The 24,290-nt window shown below is 45.4% G+C and overlaps 1 protein-coding gene across 1 annotated transcript in view; it reads right to left on the bottom strand.

Annotated features, from left to right (window-relative positions):
• The window catches only part of LOC126209797 (ATP-binding cassette sub-family C member 4-like), a 124,300-nt gene extending 100,455 nt beyond the window's left edge, over window positions 1–23,845 (bottom strand). Inside the window, exons 1-3 of the mRNA XM_049938935.1 lie at window positions 23,694–23,845; window positions 17,768–17,902; window positions 388–592 (exon numbers count right to left, since the gene is read on the bottom strand). Coding sequence (XP_049794892.1) covers window positions 388–592; window positions 17,768–17,902; window positions 23,694–23,845 — 492 coding nt within the window. The remainder of the gene's footprint in view (window positions 1–387; window positions 593–17,767; window positions 17,903–23,693) is intronic.
• Between the last annotated feature and the right edge of the window lie 445 nt (window positions 23,846–24,290).

The raw sequence follows: 24,290 nt of genomic DNA, 5'->3' as shown, positions 1-24,290 counted from the left end.
CACACACACACACACACACACACCTTGCGGTACAGTAGTAGGGAGCAGGCGGCCCTGACACACACACACATACCTTGCGGTAGAGTAGTAGGGAGCAGGCGGCCCTGACACACACACACACACACACACACACACACCTTGCGGTAGAGTAGTAGGGAGCCGGCGGCCCTGACACACACACACACACACCTTGCGGTAGAGTAGTAGGGATCAGGTGGCCCTGACACACACACACACACACACACACACACCTTGCGGTAGAGTAGTAGGGAGCCGGCGGCCCTGACGCACACACACACACACACACACACACACACACACACACACACACACACACACCTTGCGGTAAAGTAGTAGGGAGCAGGCGGCCCTGATGCACACACATACCTTGCAGTAGAGTAGTAGGGAGCTGTCGGCCCTGACGCGCGCCCCCAGGCGCGCTGCCGCCCGCAGGTGGTGGTCATTGAGGAGCGTCCTCAGCAGGATGGCCGCCGCCAGCGCCCCGACGCTCGCCAGCGCGCTGCGCCGCCCCGCCGACCCTGCTGGAGAGATGGCCGCCAGCAGCGACCCGCCCAGGTAGCAGACGGCGAGCCTGCGGACACGCGTCGAGGCACTTCAGGCCCCCAAATAACGATCGAACACGTCTGACAAAATCGCTCTTATCTAGCCACGGATTTGCCGAGCAACACTGAATGCATCCAAACAGTGTGTGTGTTGTGTACATAGTTCCGCGTAGTCAGTGTGTACACAACTTTCCCTCTAGAGCGCACCCCGCTAAGCACAACAGCGCAGGTGTAGCGCTTGTCCATCTCCGCACTACAAGATGGGGCTGTCTTAGAGACGGACCAAATTCTGCTTCCAACGATCCGCATATTAATATGTAACGCAGCCAATGAGATTGCTGCTAACGTAGAACCTTTTCTCCTCACAGATGACACTCACGCAGTGATACCTGAACGCTCGAGGTATTATAACGAGTGTACAGACCTCCGATTAGTCAGTCTGCATCAGTCTGCATTAGTCTGTAGTCAAGTTTCAGTCTGCGCCTAATAAGATTATCATATTCCTGTACGTAGCCATGAAGAGAAAGGTATAGACACTTTGTCAAGTATCAGAGATATCTGACAATAAGATTAACATACGAAAACCAAAGGAACTTCAGATTGTCAATTGTAAACAGCATCCAGAATCAAGTTACGTATATCTATGATTGTTATTATTTTACTAAATGTGTGTGAAAATTAATCAAGTTGTGTTTAAAGTTGGTCACAGTCAATCTCCTACTCTAAGCGTGCAAGTGGCGTTTCTATCGTCTGACCTAACGGCAGAAGATAAACAAGCCACGATAAGACCACGAGACATATTGCTGACACTTGTCTACTTCGCTAGAGCGACAAGTCAAATAATCTGATGGTGTGTGTACCGAAGGTCTTACAGTACACACACCACTATGTGTCAGTATAACCTGACTTTGAAGCAGATGCAGTTCGTGTTTGCGTGTACAGGGTGGAGCACGAAATGTGTTACCATTTTGTCTTTGAATATAAACTTTATTGTCAATACAACCTGAAAGGAATATATATTGCAATGAAAAGCCGTCCATGCAGATTTGTTCTAACTCAGCACATGCTCAATATGTCCACCATTTCGTTTCCTTACTTCCTACAAACGAACACTGAAGTTAGTGATTACCCTGCAGCACGTGCCTTCCATAATTTCACTGCAAGCTTGATGAATAAGTCTTCTGAGCTCCATTAAATCACGCGGACGTTTCGGGAAAAGTTTTTCCTTTAGGTATCCCCAAAGAAAACAGTCACATGGATTGAGGTCTGGACTATTGTCAGTCATTGAAGCGACCTGGAAACCCGAGTGAAATGATCCGCGTGTCGAAATGCTCGTGTAAAATCTCCAACACTGTGTTGGCAGTATGTGGCCTTGCTCCATCTTGCATGAACCACTGTGTGTTGAAGGGCAAGCCAGTAGCAAGAAGCTGTGGAATGCAGCTATTGCGAAGCATGCTCAAATAACGCTCGCTGTTCACAGTTTCTTCAAAGAAAAAGGGTCCAATAAGTCCGTGACTGGAAATTGCTGCCCACGCTGTAATCCTCGGAGCATAATGTTGTCGTTCATGAAGCACTTGTGGGTTTTCAGTGGCCCAAAAGCGCACATTTCGTTTGTTAACCACACCGTCTAAATGAAAATGCGCCTCGTCTGAAAACCAAACGTTGTTGAGAGTTTCTTCCCTTTCCTCCGCCCACTGAGCAAACAGTAGTCTCTGCTGCTTGTGTTCTTCAGTGAGCTTCTGTGCACAGGTCATCTTGTATGGGTACATACGGAGGTCACTTTTAACAATGCGTTGAATGGAGCATCTGGATATTCCCTGTTGCACTGCTGCCTTTCTACACGATTTCCCGGGAATTCTCTGTACAGCAACTCGTACCGCTTCGATATTCTCCTGCGTACAAACAGGCTTAGGCCGAGGTCGCTTCGCTTCCAATACCGTTCCTTCCTGTAAAAATTTATCGTACAACCTGTGGATGGTCTTCTTGCAGGGGACCCATCGTGTGTTAAACTGCTGTCGAAAACGCCTCTGAGTCACAACAAGGCTTTTCGTTTCATGAAAGAGTAACACAATTGCCGATCGTCGCTGTGTCGTCAGTCTTCCAATGTCAACCATTGCTGCTTACTAGTCTCCTAGCGGCAGTATCGTGAATTACACGTCATTTCTTAGCTCATTTGTTTTTCCAAGCTCTGCTGGCACTGCTGTAGAGATCCCAGCGGGATATCTAATGTGCGTCGTAAATTGTGAAAGAAACAATTGGTAACACATTTCGTGTACCACCCTCTATTTTGAGCGTAGCGAGTATGGCCGCAAATGCAAGCAAAGCAGTCCTGGCACTGTGTTTAAAGAAGAAGAAGAAGAAAGCCAGACTCTGGTCCAGGGAATGGCTTGAAATGAGAGATTTACCTGTGAAATGTATACTAAAGGAAATATTGCTCTCAGAATCCGATCATTACAACTTTCTTCGAATAGACAATAAACATTTCGTCTGGCGCGTTCATCGGGGTCTGAGGGATAATCAGGTTGCCACCGGTGCCTTCGTCTTGGCCTTCTAGGGTGATACATTGCCTGAGAAGGTCAAGGTGATCGTCTACCGTTGTGACGTCAAGCCCTATATCCCTCCACCGATGGTATGCTTTAAGTGCTGGAAGTTTGTCCATAGGTCTCCCTGCTGTACTTCCAGCCTCGCATGTCGAGATTGAAGATGCCCATCACATCCCAATACTCCATGTGTCCCGCCTCCCATGTGTGTCGACTGCGGAGAGCATCATTCACTTTCCTCGCCAGACTGCATGATTTTACAGAAATAGGGGAAAATTCTGGAATATAAGACCCTGGACCGAGTGACCTACACTGAGGCTAAGAGGAAATATGAACGACTCCATCCTGTGCGAATGACTTCTTCTTATGCCGCCGCTACGACAACAGTCGTAGCCCCATCAGTTCAGCGAATTCCAGTCGCCTCCTGCCCCCTTGACCGTGGGGGGCACTACCCTCCCTATTGCTCTGTGCCACCTACTTTGGGAGCAACAACCCCCTCCCCCACCCATCGGGGCCATCTGTCCCCACTTCCGAGCTGTAGAATCGTCCAACTTCTTTGGCTCCTCTCGCTTGGAAGGGGACCCTTGTGTCCCTCCCTTCCCAGGTTTCCACCAGTGGAAGGATGACACCCGCCAGTGGCTTGAGTTCCCACAAGCAGCCGCTCGTAGGAATCACGATCCTCCTCAGTCCCAGAGACTGAATCACTGAAGCCCTCCCAGCCAGTGAAACCCAAGGAGCAGCAAGAAAAGTCCAAGAAGAAGACCTCTAAGACCAAGGAACTTGCGGTGGCGCCCACCCCACAGCAATCTACAATCTCTGCGTCTGAGGATGGAGTGCAGATTCTGGCTTCTGCTGAGGACCTAGATCTCGCCGGACCCTCAGACGCCATGTAAGTCGATGGAATGGGTACTCAGTCAGTGGCAGCAGGTAATCCAGTGGCGTAATCTGCCTCCTCGATCCCTTCACGCCTTTTTCGGCCGCAGCAGTTTTTTCCATCACTTTGCTGAGTTCTGACTTCACAGCCTTCACCCTTTCTTCTGCATTGTTCTACAGGAAACTTGGTTTGTGTCAATGTGAACCCTCGCCCTCCACGGCTATCGGGGTTACTATAAGAATCGAGCAGCTTATGAGAGGGTACCTGGTGGAGTCTGTGTCTACGTCCTTAACTCTCGTTACAGCAAGTGTGTCCCTCTTCAAACACCTTTAGAGGCTGTCACTGTTTGGGTGTGGATGCCTCAGGTTGTTACTGTCTGCGGTCTCTGACTGGATGGTGATGTCCTGCAGCATGTATTGGCTGCACTTATAGCCCAGTTGCCGCCACCTTTTCTGTTATTGGGCGACTTTAACATCCATAGCCCTTTGTGGGGTGGATTGGTGGCAACAGGCCGAAGCACTGTCATTGAGCAAGTGTTGGCACAGCTCGACCTTTCTCTATTAAATAATGGAGCCTCCACACATTTCACTGTGGCACATGGAACGTACTCAGCCATTGACCTTTCAGTCTGCAGCCCTGGCCTTCTACCGTTTGTCCATTGGAGTGTGCATGACGATTTGTGCGGCAGTGGCCACTTTCTGATCTTTCTGTCACCGCTCCAGAGTCACTCACCTGAGCGCCTTTCCAGATGGGCTTTGAATAAGGCTGACTGGGACCCATTCACCTCTAATTCCACTCTTGAGCCTTTTTCTCATGGCACTATTTATGTAGTGGTTCACACGATTACCACTGTCATCGTTTCTGCCACGGAATCTGCAATTCCCTGTTCTTCCGGGACCCCTCGGTGGAGGACTGAGCCTTGGTGGTCACCGGAGATCGCTGAGGCGATTAGAGATCGCAGGTGGGCCCTCCAGAGTCATAAGTGGCACCAAGCATTGGAACACCTCATTACCTTTAAATGGTTTCATGTCTGAGCCCGATGCGTTATTCGCCGATGGAAGCAGGAGTGTTGGGAACGGTATGTCTCCACCATTGGCACCTGTATCTCTCCATCGCAAGTTTTGGTGCAAGAGTAGGCGACTCTATGGGTATCAGACACCCATCAGCATACCTTGGCTTTCCCTGAATGGAGCAGACACAATTGCAGAACTCTTAGCAGAGCATTTTGCTCAGAGTTCCGCTTCTATGAATTGCTCACTGGCCTTCTGCTACCTGAATGTGTGGTTGGAAAGTCAGTACCTCACATTCCATATGCGCCAGCTCCATTCAGTGAGTGGGAATTCCACTGTGCCCTAACCGCTTGCCCTGATACGGCCCCCAGGCCAGATTGTATCTACTGTCAGATGTTCAAACACCTCTCGGTGGACTGCCAGTGACACCACCTACACCTTTTCAACTGTATCTGGGTTTAGAGTGAGTTCCCCTCTCAATGGCAGGAAAGCATTATCATCCCAGTGTTGAAGCCTGGCAAGAACCCCATGGGTGTGGACAGCTACCACCCCATTAGCCTCACCAACGTTATGTGCAAGTTGCTCAAATGCATGGTGACCCAGAGGTTGAGTTGGCTACTTGAGTCTCGGGACCTTCTGGCTCCATCCCAGGGTGGGTTCCATAAGGGCTGCTCTGCCACTGATAATCTGGTCTGCCTGGAGTCTAGCATTCACATGGAATTTTGCCCGCCGTCCACGTCTGGTTGCCATTTTTTTGACATGTGGAAGGCATATGATATGACGTGGCAACATCACATCCTCACCACGCTTCATGGGTGGGGTCTTAGGGGCCCGCTCCTTCTTTTTATTCAAAATTTTCTGTCACTTTGCTCCTTCCATGTGCAAGTTGATTCCTCCCATAGTTCCTCCCGAGTCCAGGAGAATGGGTTCCTGCAAGGCTCTGTCTTGAGTGTCTGCCTCTTTTCAGTTCCAATCAATGGGCCAGCTGCAGCTGTGGGAACGTCTGTCTCGGCTTTTTTTATGCTGATGACTTTTGTCTGTACTGTAGCTCCACTGGCATTGCAGTTGCTGAATGGCAGGTACAGGGTGCTATCCGCAGGGTGCAGTCGTGGGCTGTGACGCAATGCTTCCAGTTCTCGGCTCCCAAGACCTGCTTCATGCATTTCTGCGAGCGCTGCACTGTCAACCCTGAGCCACGGCTTTATCTTGACGGCAAACCTCTTTCTATGGTGGATAAGCATCGGTTTTTGGCTTCCTTTATGATGCCCAGTTGACTTGGCTCCCTCATATTTGGCAGCTTAAACAAACACTGTGGCGCCATTTTAACACTCTTCTTTGCTTGAGTCACACCAGCTGGGGTGCTGATCGGACTACCCTTCTACGACTGTATTAGGCGTTGATTCAGTCCTGTCTCGTTAATGGGAGCCTGGCTTACAGTTCGGCATCACCTTCCAAGTTGCAGTTGCTTGACCCCATACTCACTGCAGGATCTGACTCACAACTGGAACTTTCTGCACAAGCCCTGTGCAGAGGCTGTGGAGGCTGGTGTCCCTCCATTTCGAATCCTGCGCCAACGACTACTGGCCGCTTATGCTACACATGTTTGTAGCTTGCCTGGGCATCCAAATTACTGTCTCCTGTTCCCCAACTCGGTCATCCATCTTACAGAACGGCGGCCCTGGTTAGGGTGTATGATCGCAGTTCGTGTCCAGGCTCTTCTCTCTGGGATTGAGTTTTTCCCCCTCCCACCTCTTTTCCAGGCCCATATACGTATACCCCCGTGGTGTGTGCTCCGCCCATGCCTTCGGCTGGATTTGGCACAGGGCCTGAAGGACTCAGTCCCTCCTGAGGCCCTCTGCCACCACTTTCTTTCCATCCTTGCCGCGTTTCACGGCTCTGACGTTGTCTATACCGACGATTCGATGGCTGCTGGTCGAGTTGGTTATGCCATTACTCTTGGGGATCATTCCAAACAACACTCATTGCCGGCTGGCTGCAGTGTTTTCACTGCCGAGCTGGTCGCCATTTCTTGGGCCCTAGAGTATATCCGCTCCTGCTCAAGTGAGTCCTTCATTATCTGTAATGACTCCCTGAGTGGTTTACGAGCTATCCACCAGTGTTTTCCTCGCTCTTGTCTGGTGATGGCTACCCAAGAGTCCAGCCATACTCTTGCCCGTTGCGGCCGCTTTGTGGTTTTTATGTGGACCACGCATGGGTCATGTCGGCACCCTGGGTGATGAACATGTTGACTTGCTGGCCAAACTGGCTGTCAGTGTGCTGGCTTTGAAGATTGCCCTTTCAGAGTGTGAGCTCTGTTCAGTTTTGCGGCAGAAGGTCCTTGGCACCTGCAGTGATGAATGGCGCACCCTGCCTTCACCCAACAAACGTTGGATCGTCAAGGAGACTACCAGTGTGTGGCGGTCCTCTCTTTTGTAACCTGCCGGCTGTGCATTGGCCACACCACGTGACGCACGGTTATTTATTGCACCGCGAGGACCCGCCTCTGTGTCGCTGTGGTTCAGCATTGACAGTGGTCCACATTTTGTTGGACTGTCCGCTTTTAACTGCGCTCAGGCAGACGTTTGCGCTGCCTGGTACGCTCCCTGCACTTTCAACGGATGACGCTGCCATTGCTGGCTTAGTTTTGAGTTGTATTCGTGCAGGGGCTTTTATCGCTCGATCTGAGGGTTGTTCTGTTTCTTTTGTGTTGAGTCTGGCCTTTGGCATACGGTTTTAGATTGCGCTTTCTAGTGTGTCTCTTGGTGGTTGGCATTTCCTGTTTTTGTTTCTATTGTCGGCCAACCACTGTAACACACTGTGTGTTTTTAATTCCTCTTTTCTAGTCTTTGTCTATGTCTTTCTTGTTCTGTGTCATCTGTTGTCATCTAGATTGCTTGTTTTTGTTCCTTGTGGGTGTTCCATGATCGTGGAAAAAGGGACCGATGGTCTTTGTAGTCTGGTCCCTTCAACCCCCACATACCAACCAACCTATTGTTCTTTATCTACAAGATATACAGAAGCTTGGTTGGGACATCATTCCGTACCCACCTTATTCATCTAATTTTGCGCTCTCAGATTTCCACCTCTTCCACTCTTATTGAACAAGCTTGAACGAACTTGTTTTCCAGATGAACAAGCGCTCCAAACATTTCTAGATGGGTACTTTTCCTCAAAACCACGGCCGGCCGAAGTGGCCGAGCAGTTCTAGGCGCTACAGTCTGGAACCGCGCGACCGCTACGGTCGCAGGTTCCAATCCTGCCTCGGGCATGGCTGTGTGTGATGCCCTTAGGTTAGTTAGGTTTAAGTAGTTCTAAGTTCTAGGGGACTGATGACCTCAGCAGTTGAGTCCCATAGTGCTCAGAGCCGTTTGAACCATCAAAACCACGTGTTTTCTACAATCGCTGAATCGAAAAGGTACGCACTATTAGAAGACTGTTATAAATAGTAAAGGAGGATATACAGGGTGATTCAAAAAGAATACCACAACTTTAGAAATTTAAAACTCTGCAACGACAAAAGGCAGAGCTAAGCACTATCTGTTGGCGAATTAAGGGAGCTATAAAGTTTCATTTAGTTGTACATTTGTTCGCTTGAGGCGCTGCTGACTAGGCGTCAGCGTCAGTTGATGCTAAGATGGCGACCACTCAACAGAAAGCTTTTTGTGTTTTTGAGTACGTCAGAAGTGAATCGACGACAGTTGTTCAGCGTGCATTTCGAACGAAGTATGGTGTTAAACCTCCTGATAGGTGGTGTATTAAACGTTGGTATAAACAGTTGACTCGCCTAAGGTGAACGTTTTCTGTGCCATTTCAGCCAATAAAGTTTTTGGTCGCTTTTTCTTCGAAGGTGCTACTGTAACTGGACTACAGTATCTGGAGATGTTAGAGAATTGGCTGTTCCCTCAGCTCGAACAAGAAGCACAACAATTCATATTTCAGCAGGATGGAGCGCCACCACATTGGCACTTATCTGTCCGTAACTACCTGAACATCAACTACCCGAGGCGATGGATCGGCCGCCAGGCAGCCCGTGACAGAGCACCATCACTGGCCTCCAAGAAGCCCTGATCTTACCCCCTGCGATTTTTTCTTATGGGGGTATGTTAAGGATATGGTGTTTCGGCCACCTCTCCCAGCCACCATTGATGATTTGAAACGAGAAATAACAGCAGCTATCCAAACTGTTACGCCTGATATGCTACAGAGAGTGTGGAACGAGTTGGAGTGTCGGGTTGATATTGCTCGAGTGTCTGGAGGGGGCCAAATTGAACATCTCTGAACTTGTTTTTGAGTGAAAAAAACATTTTTAAATACTCTTTGTAATGATGTATAACAGAAGGTTATATTATGTTTCTTTCATTAAATACACATTTTTAAAGTTGTGGTATTCTTTTTGAATCACCCTGTATTATTGCTGATGTGCGTATCTGCTGTGTTTATTAAACGTACAGGTAAAAACTACGAACTTACGCACCAGCTCAATATAACACGGCGTTGGGTAGTCCGATGCATTCACGGTCACAATTTTAGTAAATTAGGGTATTTAAACATTAGGTCCGGACGACCGCGTTATAAACGCTGGGACAGAGTAGAAGCAGCATGGAATGTACCTGTGTCTGTCGCCCAAACTCAGTTCGTCTCGACTTCAAGCTGTGTCAGAGCGTTGTTGTCGCTGGAGTTGGCAGCCCTGCTGCGAGTAAACATCCCAAAGATGTTCGGGCTCACAATAGGTTCCTCATCGTAGAAATGTCAAGGCTCAAACTCGTCTAGGGGTTGAACCGCACTTGTCGCATTACACGCCTTAAATTAGACACTTGTGACCCTTTGGTCAAATTGTCTGGCTGATGGCAAGTTTGTGAAATTGTACGAAACATACAATGTTAATGTAACATATAACAACAGTAATTATAATACACTACTGGCCATTAAAATTGCTACACCAGAGGAAGATGACTTGCTACAGACGCGAAATTTAACCGACAGGAAGAAGACGATGTGATACGCAAATGATTAGCTTTTCACAAGCATTCACACAAGGATGGCGCCAGTGACGACACCTACAACGTTCTGACATGAGGAAAGTTTGAACCGATTTCTCATACACAAACAGCAGTTGACCGGCGTTGCCTGGTGAAACGTTGTTGTGATGCTTCGCGTAAGGAGGAGAAATGCGTACCATCACATTTCCGACTTTGATAAAGGTCGGATTGTAGCGTATCCCAATTGCTGTTTACCGTATCGCGACACTGCTGCTCGCGTTGGTCGAGATCCAATGACTGTTAGCAGAATATGGAATCGGTGGGTTCAGGAGGGTAATACGGAACGCCGTGCTGGATCCCAACGGCCTCGTATCACTAGCAGTCGATATGACAGGCATCTTCTCTGCATGGCTGTAACGGATCGTGCAGCCACGTCTCGATCCCTGAGTCAGCAGATTGGGACATTTGCAAGACAACAACCATCTGCACGAACACTTCGACGACATTTGCAGCAGCATGGACTATCAGTTCGGAGACCGTGGCTGCGGTTACCCTTGATGCTGCATCACATACAGGAGCGCCTGCGATGGTGTACTCAACGACGAACCTGGGTGCACAAATGGCAAAACATCATTTTTTTGGATGAATCCAGGTTCTCTTTACAGCATCATGATGGTCGCCTCCATGTTTAGCGACATCGCGGTGAACGCACATTGGAAGCATGTATTCGTCATCGCCATACTGACGTATCACCCGGCGTGATGTTATGGGGTGCCATTGGTTACACGTCTCGGTCACCTCTTGTTTGCATTGATGGCCCTTTGAACAGTGGACGTTACATTTCAGATGTGTTACGACCCGTGGCTCTACCCTTCATTCGATCCCTGCGAAACCCTACATTTCAGCAGGATAATGCACGACCGCATGTTGCAGGTCCTGTACGGGCCTTTCTGGATACAGAAAATGTTGGACTGCTGCCCTGGCTAGCACATTCTCCAGATCTCTCACCAATTGAAAACGTCTGGTCAATGGTGGCCGAGCAACTGGCTTGTCACAGTACGCCAGTCACTACTCTTGATAAACTGTGGTATCGTGTTGAAGCTGCATGGGCAGCTGTACCTGTACATGGCATCCAAGCTCTGTTTGACTCAATGCCCAGACGTATCAAGGCCGTTATTACGGGCAGAGGTGGTTGTTCTGGGTACTGATTTCTCAGGATCTATGCACCCAAATTGCGTGAAAATGTAATCACATGTCAGTTCCAGTATAATATATTTGTCCAATGAATACCCGTTTATCATCTGCATTCTTCTTGGTGTAGCAATTTTAATGGCCAGTAGTGTATCAGGAGCTAAATTAAAGACCCATACATGATGTAGGCCACACAGTTGCGATTTGGTTATAATAATGTCTACTCAGAAAGCAAACTAATAGTGAAAGTGCTAGTATTTAGAATTACTATTACACTCGAGCGCATATCCATTTGACACAGGTCGGTCATTCACAATCTCACTGCGAATTATAAGTCCAATACTCGACCTCGTTAACTACGCGAGAAGTTGAGAGTTTACACCAGGCGCACGACTGCTCACCGCTCAGAGACCAAGTCCAGCGATACCATACAACGCGAAATTTTCTTTAGCACGTTTAAAATTAGTTGCGACTTTTGAAAGATCAGTGCGAAACGAGTGGAGGTAAGCGTAGTGACTACATGAACAGCAAACCGCGCACGCTGGCCGATGTGCAATCTTCCTCAAACGATTCTAAAGAAATTATCAACTAAAAATATCCGATTCTCGCACATCTTATAGGCTAATTAGTCAGCTTGGTGATGAATTGCGTATTATTTCGTTAATACTCGTAATTCTTGTTATATTTCGATATTAGGTAAACTACTGCAAGAAATGCTTAAAGTTTGCAGAGAAAAATAAGGGCCGCTCTGAATTGGCGTTTCGTGCATTTTAGGTCGTGTGGTGCTTCGTATGAAATGTAGGAAACATTCTGAATTATTCTTTAAATTTGAAGCGATCTGTCTGTAGTCTCGAGAAAATTGAATGTATGTACACCATTCCACCGTGAAAGCACGAGCCAGCGAAAAGGCCAGAAAGAAATAGTCGTAAATCCCACGTATCTCATAAACCGTTCGAGGTGTCGAAACAAGATTTTGGCAAGTGATAGCACACAAAGAGCAGGCTATTTTGCCATGTGACTAATATGCGAAACATTCATATCCGCCGCGATACTGAAGCAACTACAGATTTTTTTTCAATGCAATAATATAATTTTAAGGGCCATCGGTAGCTAGTGAATCGAGAACTGCTGTTGGTTTCGTGACAATATAAGTGAAGAAGTTACACGTTTATTTTACTCGGAGAATGGGCTGTGTCATAATCTGTTGCCCTGACTTGCCCTCAGTTACTATTTTAATAACACACTATTTCATGATTCTGTCGGAATTTCAACTGCATTAGAATGTTAGTGAGATGAATATTTGTAGAGTATTCTGTGTTTTGACAAAAGAAGCAGATTTTAACATGACACCAAAAGAAGTTACGTATTACACAAAACTTGTCATAGTCCTTGGTGAATCCATCTCTCCTCACTACCTTCTTGCTATGACACATAACTCGAGATCCGTCCTGTGGTGTAACATTTCCAATGGCTTCTTCTTTCAGCATTTTAGCTTCACTGAGCGTATCCCAGTCGGATTTAAATCAGCACAATATGGACGAAACCTGATTAAACTGTGTCCTTCAGCGTCAGCCAGTTTGTCGACCTGGTACCGTGTCGTTTTTGGTTTGTACAGCACTTGATGTTCCATTAACTTAACCTTATACATGCTACTTTCAACTTTATCCAGTGAAACATTTCCTTGTACCCGGAAACAAATATCCGCTTTCATCCCCTGCATTGTTGTAGCTTTATCCATCACAGCAGAGTGGTTCGGCACAATGTCCATTATTATTGTCGAATTCAGGGGAATATTTTGCAGCAAAACATTATTTTCAGAGCCAGTGATTGTGTTCCTGAACGTTCACTTTTATTGTGAATCTTGTGTTTTCAGACGTACTGCACTCACTGCAGAGCACTTCAACGCCAGAAAATACCACTTTACAACGAGAGCTAATGAACGTACATGCCTCTGATTCGCGACGCAACGTCGTACTGTTTGTCCACGGCGTGGCAACATCCTGCGCTTTAACAACTGAACAGCTGGCGGCGTGGTGGGGAAAGCCGGCTCGCCATTGGTGTTACCTCGGCGACGGCGTCACATCCACGCCGCTGTATCAAACGTCAAAAGTCGCAACTAATTTTAAACGCACTGTAAGTCGTTTCGCTTCCTAGCTACCTAAAGCCCGACTGTTCGCTGTCTGTACTGTACCCTTTGGGGTCTAGACCAGAACTGTCCGCTTTCGCGTCTGCACCAGCACTGTTCACTTTGGCCGCGTGCCGAACATCGTCGTTCAACTGACTAGTGCAGTCCCCTTCCCTGAAGCCGTCCATCTGATTGGCTACAGCTTATTCTACGTTATTTTACATTTTAACATATTTAAATAATCAAAGCTTGACCACTTTCACGTTCTAAATGAAGTAACAATAATATCAATTCGATACCGTTCCCCACAGTCGTGTAATAAAGAAAGTAAGAGCATATGGACTATCAGACCAATTGTGTGATTGGATTGAAGAGTTCCTAGATAACAGAACGCAGCACGTCATTCTCAATGGAGAGAAGTCTTCCGAAGTAGGAGTGATTTCAGGTGTGCCGCAAGGGAGTGTCGTAGGACCGTTGCTATTCACAATATACATAAACGACCTTGTGGATAACATCGGAAGTTCACTGAGGCTTTTTGCAGATGATTCTGTGGTATATCGAGAGGTTGTAACAACGGAAAATTGTACCGAAATGCAGGAGGATCTGCAGCGAATTGACGCATGGTGCAGGGAGTGGCAACTGAATCTCAATGTAGACAAGTGTAATGTGCTGCGAATACATAGAAAGAAAGATCCCTTATCATTTAGCTACAATATAGCAGGTCAGCAACTGGAAGCAGTTAATTCCATAAATTATCTGGGAGTAGGCATTAGGAGTGATCTGAAATGGAATGACCGTATAAATTTGATCGTCGGTAAGCAGATGCCAGACTGAGATTCATTGAAAAAATCCTAAGGAAATGCAATCCGAAAACAAAGGAAGTAGGTTACAGTACACCTGTTCTCCCACTGCTTGAATATTGCTTGCCAGTGTGGGATCCGTACCAGATACGGTTGATAGAAGAGGTAGAGAAGATCCAACGGAGAGCGGCGCGCTTCGTTACAGGATCATTTAGTAATCACGAAAGCGTTACTGATAGATAAACTCGAGTGGAAGACTCTGCAGGAGAGACGCTCAGTAGCTCGGTACGGGCTTTTGTTGAAGTTTCGAGAACATACCTTCACCGAGGAGTCGAGCAGTATGTTGCTCCCTCCTACGTATATCTCGCGAAGAGACCATGAGGATAAAATCAGAGAGATTAGAGCCCACACAGAGGCATACCGACAATCTTTCTTTCCGCGAACTGGAATAGAAGGGAGACTCGATAGAGATATTCAAACTACCCTCCGCCACACACGCTCAGGTGGCTTGCGCAGTATGGATGTAGATGTAGATAATAAACGTTAAATTCTTTTTACATAAAACCAAACAATTTCCTTCTGAACTTTGAATGTCACGCCCAGTAGTCTTGCACCAGTGTGCTTTCTGATAGATAAACAAAGAACAAAAGTAACTATTATGCACTAAACTTTACAACAAATATTCTATTACCTAATGATTCAGTAAGGTGTCATGCTGTCATCGTTCAATGTGTTCTGTGCGGAGGAAATGATGATCTCATGCTTAACTGAAAATACCGGTAATTTAAATTTACTATATCTTTTAAACAAATGAAGTCACCGAATTGATATTTATAAAATCTGTCATTTTAATGATGCGCTTTTATGTGAAATGTCGATCGTTAAGATCTACCAAAGCGTTCAGATTTTAGCATTCAGGTCTTTGTTACAAAATTTGTTAATTTCACTTTAACAGTAAATCCTAAACTATTATAGATATGACCAATATTGAAGTTTTATTGGGATCACCATGAAAATGTATGGAGGATGGCAGATTAAAATTACTATGGCTTCATTCCCTGCATTACTACAGAGTTAAATAGCTCTCATAAATGTTCCCGTTTATGGCCGATCTTAGGTCCGCCATATTTAACACTGCTACGTCTCCCTGGGCACAAACAGCTCCTACGGGGTTTCCCTATGGTGTACGTTCTCGCCTGTCTCACTCGCACACTACAGAGCTTAGGCTTCATCAGCCTGCCTCATTCAGCACAGTAGACGCCTGTGGACTTTCCCCATCTCGTGGCGAATCTGATCTCATTGTGGCACGCGGTCCTGGGCGAGAGGATTCGTTTCACAATTCCTGTAAGGCTGCCTCTTTCGGCCACATACTTAATAGAGAGCGAAGTGCTCGTTAACTCACACTGTGCACTACATTCCGCAGCCTGTCTATCGCAAAATAGTCCAGTAATCCAATCGTGTATTCTTCCTGTTATACAGCACGCACCCAATAGACAAAGTAAAATTTCATAATTTTTTATTCCGTGCTCTTCTATCAGTATTAACGACCAGCATGTACAGTGTGACAGTTATTCAACTATGCGAAAAAAAGATACGTTACTTAGAAACTACGGCCGCCACACACTTTATTCAACATGTAAACGTCAATACAGATATTCGGATTTAGGTTATGACACGTTCGCTATGCCTGCCATCATTGGCGATGATGCGATGCAGACGGAGAGCGACATTCTGCATAACCCGCTGAAGTGTCTGACCATCGGTGCTGTCGATGACCTCCTTAATTGCTGTTTCCAGCTCAGCAATGGTTTTGGGGTCATTGCTGTACATCTCGTCTTTAACACAGCACCACAAAAGGGCGTCGCATGTGTTCAGATCGGAGAATATGGCGTCCAATATGCCAATGGCCTCTGGGTACCCCAGAGCTTAAATGCGATTTCCAAATTGCTCCTCCAGGACAGCAAACAGTCTCCTGCTTCGATGTGGCGGGAGCTCTGTCTTACATGAACCACATCTTGTCGAAATCAGGGTCACTTTAGATGTTCTTGTTGTTGTGGTCTTCAGTCCTGAGACTGGTTTGATGCAGCTCTCCATGCTACCCTATCCTGTGCAAGTTTCTTCATCTCCCAGTACTTACTGCAACCTACATCCTTCTCAATCTGCTTAGTGTATTCATCTGTTGGTCTCCCCCTACGATTTTTACCGTCCACGCTGCCCTCCAATGTTAAATTTGTGATCCCTTGGTGCCTCAGAACATGCCCTACCAACCGGTCCCTTCTTCTTATCTTCAGCATTCTTCTATAGCACCACATTTTGAAAGCTTCTTTTCTCTTCTTGTCCAAACTGTTTATCGTCCATGTTTCATTTCCATACATGGCTGCACTCCATACAAATACTTTCAGAAACGACTTCATGACACTTAAATCTATACTCGATGTTAACAAATTTCTCTTCTTCAGAAACGCTTTCCTTGCCATTGCCAGTCTACATTTTATATCCTCTCTACTTCGACCATTATCAGTTATTTTTGCACCCCAAATAGCAAAACTCCTTTACTACTTTAAGTGTCTCATTTCCTAATCTAATTCCCTCAGCATCACCCGACTTAATTCGACTACATTCCATTATCCTCGTTTTGCTTTTGTTGATGTTCATCTTATATCCTCCTTTCAAGACACTGTCCATTCCCGTTCAACTGCTCTTCCAAGTCCTTTGCTGTCTCTGACAGAATTACAATGTCATCGGCGAACCTAAAAGTTTTTACTTCTTCTCCATGAATTTTAATACCTACTCCGAATTTTTCTTTTGTTTCCTTCACTGCTTGCTCAATATACAGATTGAATAACATCGGGGAGAGGCTACAACCCTGTCTCACTCCCTTCCCAACCACTGCTTCCCTTTCACGTCCCTCGACTCTTATAACTGCCATCTGGTTTCTGTACAAATTTGTAATTGTACACTTTGGATAATGGGGATGAAATCATCATCCAACACGTTCACGTACCGTTCAGTAGTCACCGAGCCATCAAGGAACATCGCACCGATTGTTCCGTGCCTGGACACTGCACACCGCACAGTCACCCGTGCGGATTCTGAGTCCCCCAAATGCTCCAGTTTTGCTTACTATCGAACCCATCGAAGTGAAAGCGGGTTTCGTCGCTAAACCAACGGTATAGCGCATACTAATTCCGATCATGCGCCGCCACCAACAGTGGAGTTTGAACGCCACAACGCAAACCGTTCAGAAGTTCTGACGATTTTATTTAATATAGTTCAATAATTGTCACCCTGTATTTAGTGGAATAGGCTGCAGACGAAATAACCTGACGCTAGACTAAGAGTCTGGCAGCTGAATGATAGTCAGTATAGAACTTCTACTGGTAGTTTACTCAACTAGAAATTTATCACACCTATGGATTTAGCCGTATGCTTACACAAATTGTTAATTGAAACAACAGTCGCTCTTTGTACAGAATTTGACTTGACGTCCGGAGGAACAGTAGATTATGTGATCTCTTGACATCTCTTGCAGCGTTATTCAGATCCTTAATGTGTGATTTCACTCGATCCACTTGTCATCAGACACGTGGTGACAATCTGTTACGACTGTAACCTACTGCTGTGAGTCTCGCGTAGTCTGTTTCACGATGTGGGGCCTTGCGACTGTTCTGGTGCTGGTGCTTACCTTAGGAAGACCGCCTCGATGACCAGTGGTACGGCCAGCAGGCAGAAGTCTCGGCCGTACGTCCTGGCCACGGTCCGAGCCAGGCTGGGTTCCCTGCCGGAGGGCTGCGACGCCGACACCTCCGCGGACCAGTTCCTTCGGACAGCCGACAACGAACACATTTCTGCCTACTGAATTAATCTCTATAACTTCTTATGTAACAATAAAGTAGAAAGAAGGTAGCTGTTAAAACTAATGGTCTGAATGAATTGATCAAAATTCATGGCGAGAAAATATCCACGAATACATTCGATCATGACGTTCCTGTGTTTTGTCAGTCTTAGGAAAAGTTACAATGATTGTTGACGTGAATGGCAAATCCACCGAGCACGCAATATGTATTGAGTGCAAACCAAAGACCGACGGACACACACCGACAGGAAAAAATTGCAACAGCGGGAAGAGGTTGTGCGGCATAAACGGAAGTCCGTAGACGTGTTTCTACATCTGAAAGATGATGTCTATGAAAATTTCGTGCCAGTCACATAAGAGTGGCGCTATTAGCGCTAGTGTGAGCATGTAAATCATGTTTTCTTTAAGTTATACTCTGTAATGATAGTGGTGGGTATTTATGGGGATTTAAGGAGATGGGACCTGGATAAACTGAAAGAACCAGAGGCAGTACAGAGTTTCAGGGAGAGTATAAGTGAACAATTAACAGGAATGGGGGAAAGAAATACAGTAGAAGAAGAATGGGTAGCTTTGAGGAATGAAATAGTGAAGGCAGCAGAGGATCAAACAGGTAAAAAGATGGGTAACAGAAGAGATATTGAATTTAATTGATGAAAGGAGAAAATATAAAAATGCAGTAAACGAAGCAGACAAAAAGGAATACAAACGTCTCAAAAATGAGATCGACAGGAAGTGCAAAATGGCTCAGCAGGAATGCCCAGAGGACAAATGTAAGGAAGTAGAGGCTTATCTCACTAGGGGCAAGATAGATACTGCATACAGGAAAATTAAACAGACCTTTGGAGAAAAGAGAACCACTAGCATGAATATCCAGAGCTCAGATGGAAACCCAGTTCTAAGCAAAGAAGGGAAAGCTGAAACGTCGAAGGCGTATATAGAGGGTCTATACAGGGGCGATGTTCTTCAGGACAATATTACGGAAATGGAAGAGGAGATAGATGAAGATGAAATGGGAGATATGATACTGCGTGAAGAGTTTGACAGAGCACTGAAAGACCTGAGTCGAAACAAGGCCCCAGGAGTAGACAACATTCCATTAGAACTACTGATGGCCTTAGGAGAACCAGTCATGAGAAAACTCTACCATCTGGTGAGCAAGATGTATGAGACATGCGAAATACCCTCAGACATTCAAGAAGAATGTAATAATTCCAATCCCACTCAAAGCAGGTGTTGACAGATCTGAAAATTACCGAATTATCAGTTTCATAAGTCACAGCTGCAAAATACTAACGCGAATTCCAGAATGAGATTTTCACTCTGCAGCGGAGTGTGCGCTGATATGAAACTTCCTGGCGGATTAAAACTGTGTGCCCGACCGAGACTCGAACTCGGGACCTTTGCCTTTCGCGGGCAAGTGCTCTACCAACTGAGCTACCGAAGCACGACTCACGCCCGGTACTCACAGCTTTACTTCTGCCAGTACCTCGTCTCCTACCTTCCAAATTTTACAGAAGCTCTCCTGCGAACCTTGCAGAACTAGCACTCCTGAAAGAAAGGATATTGCGGAGACATGGCTTAGCCACAGCCTGGGGAATGTTTCCAGAATGAGATTTTCACTCTGCAGCTGTGGCTAAGCCATGTCTCCGCAATATCCTTTCTTTCCGGAGTGCTAGTTCTGCAAGGTTCGCAGGAGAGCTTCTGTAAAGTTTGGAAGGTAGGAGACGAGGTACTGGCAGAAGTAAAGCTGTGAGTACCGGGCGTGAGTCGTGCTTCGGTAGCTCAGGTGGTAGAGCACTTGCCCGCGAAAGGCAAATGTCCCGAGTTCGAGTCTCGGTCGGGCACACAGTTTTAATCTGCCAGCAAGTTTCACTAACGCGAATTCTTTACAGACGAATGGAAAAACTGGTAGAAGCCGACCTCGGGGAAGATCAGTTTGGATTCCGTAGAAATGTTGGAACACGTGAGGCAATACTGACCCTACGACTTATCTTAGAAAATAGATTAAGGAAAGGCAAACCTACGTTTCTAGCATTTGTAGACTTAGAAAAAGCTTTTGACAATGTTGACTGGAATACTCTCTTTTAAATTCTGAAGGTAGCAGGGGTAAAATATAGGGAGCGAAAGGCTATTTACAATTTGTATAGAAACCAGATGGCAGTTATAAGAGTCGAGGGACATGAAAGGGAAGCAGTGGTTGGGAAGGGAGTGAGACAGGGTTGTAGCCTCTCCCCGATGTTATTCAATCTGTATATTGAGCAAGCAGTGAAGGAAACAAACGAAAAATTCGGAGTAGGTATTAAAATCCATGGAGAAGAAATAAAAACTTTGAGGTTCGCCGATGACATTGTAATTCTGTCAGAGACAGCAAAGGACTTGGAAGAGCAGTTGAACGGAATGGACAGTGTCTTGAAAGGAGGATATAAGATGAACATCAACAAAAGCAAAACGAGAATAATGGAATGTAGTCGAATTAAGTCGGGTGATGCTGAGGGAATTAGATTAGGAAATGAGACACTTAAAGTAGTAAAGGAGTTTTGCTATTTGGGGAGCAAAATAACTGATGATGGTAAAAGTAGAGAGGATATAAAATGTAGACTGGCAATGGCAAGGAAAGCGTTTCTGAAGAAGAGAAATTTGTTAACATCGAGTATAGATTTAAGTGTCAGGAAGTCGTTTCTGAAAGTATTTGTATGGAGTGTAGCCATGTATGGAAGTGAAACATGGACGATAACCAGTTTGGACAAAAAGAGAATAGAAGATTTCGAAATGTGGTGCTACAGAAGAATGCTGAAGATTAGATGGGTAGATCATATAACTAATGAGGGGGTATTGAATAGCATTGGGGAGAAGAGAAGTTTGTGGCACAACTTGACTAGAAGAAGGGATCGGTTGGTGGGACATGTTCTGAGGCATCAAGGGATCACAAATTTAGTATTGGAGGGCATCGTGGAGGGTAAAAATCGTAGAGGGAGACCAACAGATGAATACACTAAACAGATTCAGAAGGATGTAGGTTGCATTATGTACTGGGAGATGAAGAAGCTTGCACAGGATAGAGTAGCATGGAGAGCTGCATCAAACCAGTCTCAGGACTGAAGACGACAACAACAACATGGCCGTTCTTTGGAAACTTAGAAATCGACGCAACAGGGGAGATAACATTCCGGTTATTGAGGGCTGTGCTTCCATCCTGAGCATTTTGTTAGCAAAATACACGGCAAACGCGTTGGAAAGAGGCTGCGAAGCTGAACCTTTTTTCCTTTTTCTTGCAATTAACTTTAAAGTCCCCGATTGGTCAAATCGGTGTTTGCGGAGCAAAGGCCGCTCTCCCAGCTAAGAATGCCGACCTCCAGCTCATGGTTGGCTTGTGCAAAAGTGGGGGGAGTCTAAAATGTAAAAGTGCTTTTGGTACCGAGCTGAGGAGGAAGCGAGCAGAAAGGAAGAAGTCACACTCTTCTACTGGCGCTTCGCTAGTAAAGAACTGCAGGTCACTACCTAAATGGTGAGACTTGTGTCCTTTGCTAGTGTGCCACTTAGAGCCTGTGCCAGTCACCTTCTGAACCATGAAAAGTACTGCTTATATCATCACACTCACAACGAGTGAAATGTGGATGTACTTATTTGTCTTGAATCAGCCATCTAAACATTTGACGTATTCCATCACGCACAGTCGTGACACGGAGTCAAATTGGTTTGGCAGACCAGCAAACGGGTCCACCTGCACACTGGAATCCACTGGGGTTCAGAGCCTCATAGGAAAGTACCTGCGTTCCGAATTAACCGAACGCGAGACCACGTACTTATATTTTTTGGGAACGCGCCATTAATAAGAGATTTCCGCTGTCCACGACTTCAGAAGGCGAATGCATTGTGGTGTGCCGCCTTGACCAGCAGCAGGGTAAAGTATTTGCACCTGCGGCGTAGGGATGTAATATATGTTTCTCAGCACCCTGTCTTTTCGAACCATATTTTTCTTTTTTGAATAGTACAGTATAGATGTTTGGTGGTGACGTAGTTTTGTGTCATAACGGGGATTCACGTGTATGAAGTCAGATAAAGCGGTTAGTGTTCTGTTTAGTGTCGTGTGTCGATCCCCAGGTGATCACTTTGTACACCATAGACCACACGTTAGTGAAAGCGTTTGTTAAATAAAAATAAGGTTTATGTAATGTTTCTTTCCCATTTTTGTTGTCTTGTAATGTTAAAAATGATTAAATCTAGTGTCAGTTAGATCACAACTTCTTCCTGACTTCTGATTAACAATTCCTTCCCATATTATTATTACAGTCTAGATTAGAAAGATAAGTAGATGCTTTTCATTTGGAGCCCCCTTCCAGGATCTCTTACTTTATTAACCGTAGTTTTTCATGCATGCGAGTTTGCATGCTTGCTATCAACGTTCTGGCGGGTTACACCGGTTATTAATCTTCCAGCATTTCACATTTGCTTTAAGTTACGTTAACCTGTGATCTTGCAATGTTAATCAGTTACTTATGTATCCTAGAGAAATATATTCGCGAAATTTCGTTACTCTCCATGAACTATTTTTTTGTACTGAGATTTTTTCCGTTAGTGTATGTAAGGGTAGCAGAAAGTGGTAAGCTGAGTACTAAGGTTGAGGACTACGCAGGAGACAAAGTGACGGAACTGTGCGTTGCCTGTAAAGGAAAATAATGCGTGGCGGACGCAGCAAGGAAGGCATCTATCGTCTAGTATCGAACACAGCTCATTTAAGAAAGAAATTTATGAGAACGCAGACCTGGAGCACAGCATTGTGGTATAATGGACTGTGGGAAATACATTAAAAATGGAATGAATGCGTTTAACTTTCTGGTGCTGCAGAAGGGTGCAGAAAATGAACACGACTGATAAGTAAGGGAACTACATAGAGCCGTAGGGAACAAAACTTACGGGAAAATGCAGACATTGCAGTGCATAGGACAAATACTTCATGACAGAATGTCGAATCAAAACACCTTTCAGCCGCCTAAGTTTCCAGCTGTTGTTTTATGGAACAAGCAGTTCCGCCGATATATTACTCCATTTTTAGGCCCCCTGACCGACGTATTCGAAGATCCCCACCTGTGGTGCAGTCAAAATAAGTGCCAGCATTCGATGGCTGGTATCTGTAGACTCCTGTTCAAAAGAAATAAGACACAGATGTCTGCAGATACCTGTGACTGAATGCTGGCCCCCTCATTTGACTGACCAGAGGGCAGAAAACTGGTAATTTAAATGGCTGAAAAGTGTTTTGATTCGACATTCTGTACAGAGTAGCCGAGGTCACGCACCAAAAGTATAAAGGTGGACATACAGAGAAATTCTTCTTGACGTTGGACATACGTGCTAATCTGATATAATGAGACTGAGATAGATGAGGAAATTGTAATGGGCCCCACTCGACCAGGCAAAAGGCTGACGAATCTGGAACCAGATAAAAAAGACGGAATGGGAATTGTACAGAATCTAAATAATTTCTAGCAAAATTGTAGCCTCATTGTGACACTATTATAAATAATCAAAAATGCTTTTGAACACGAGTGATTTCTTTTGAAATTTGTGTGTAAGTAGAAGGAAGAATGAATGCGACAGCACATCTACTGAGAAAGCTATTCTAGTTAATGATTTTTCCTGCATGTGGAGCCACAGTCACATAAAACTTACGGAAAGATATAAACGCCGTGTGATTGCGTTTCGTACAGTCAAGCGACGGTTGTATCTTTCCGTAAACTATTCTACTTAGTTGACTTACCTTTGTAACTCTTCCCCGATCTCCTTGGTTCCTTCTGCAGTTTCGGTGTTCCGTAAGTCATCTTCAGTGAGAGTGTTTTTGTAGCCTTTCCACACTAGTTTTTTGAGGTGCCTCACATGAAAATGTAACACCATTATGAAGTCCAAAATCATTGTACATATGATGTAATATAAAGTTATTTTACTGTCAAAATAGTAAATAATTAACTTTCAACACTGAAATATATTTTAGAATGGGACAATGGTAAGGTTACCAATTAATAAACTGAGTAACTGCAAATATTTTTGATGTTTTGAAAAAATAAACAAAGAGGAATTAATTAGAACTGCACTGTGCAGAACTTTTTGCACACCTCATACACCGATAATTATCACTGTCTTCGACTAAAACTTCAGAATGAGATACTCTGATATCGAATGAAGTGGAATACGTTTGATTCCTTCAGTTTTAACTTCCTCGCAGAATCTTCTTCGTTGAGAGTACCGGAGCAATATGCATTGGTGTGCAAAACTTAAGGACGAAATTAACTTGCTATTATGTGTCAGTGGCGAGGAACATAACTCGTTAAAACTTTTAGTATACATAGAAAGAACTGCT

This window comes from Schistocerca nitens, chromosome 10, assembly GCF_023898315.1.
Source record: "Schistocerca nitens isolate TAMUIC-IGC-003100 chromosome 10, iqSchNite1.1, whole genome shotgun sequence".
Taxonomy (NCBI): domain Eukaryota; kingdom Metazoa; phylum Arthropoda; class Insecta; order Orthoptera; family Acrididae; genus Schistocerca; species Schistocerca nitens.
The sequence above is the reverse complement of the archived record's forward strand: the minus strand, read 5'-3'. Positions and strand labels throughout refer to the sequence as shown.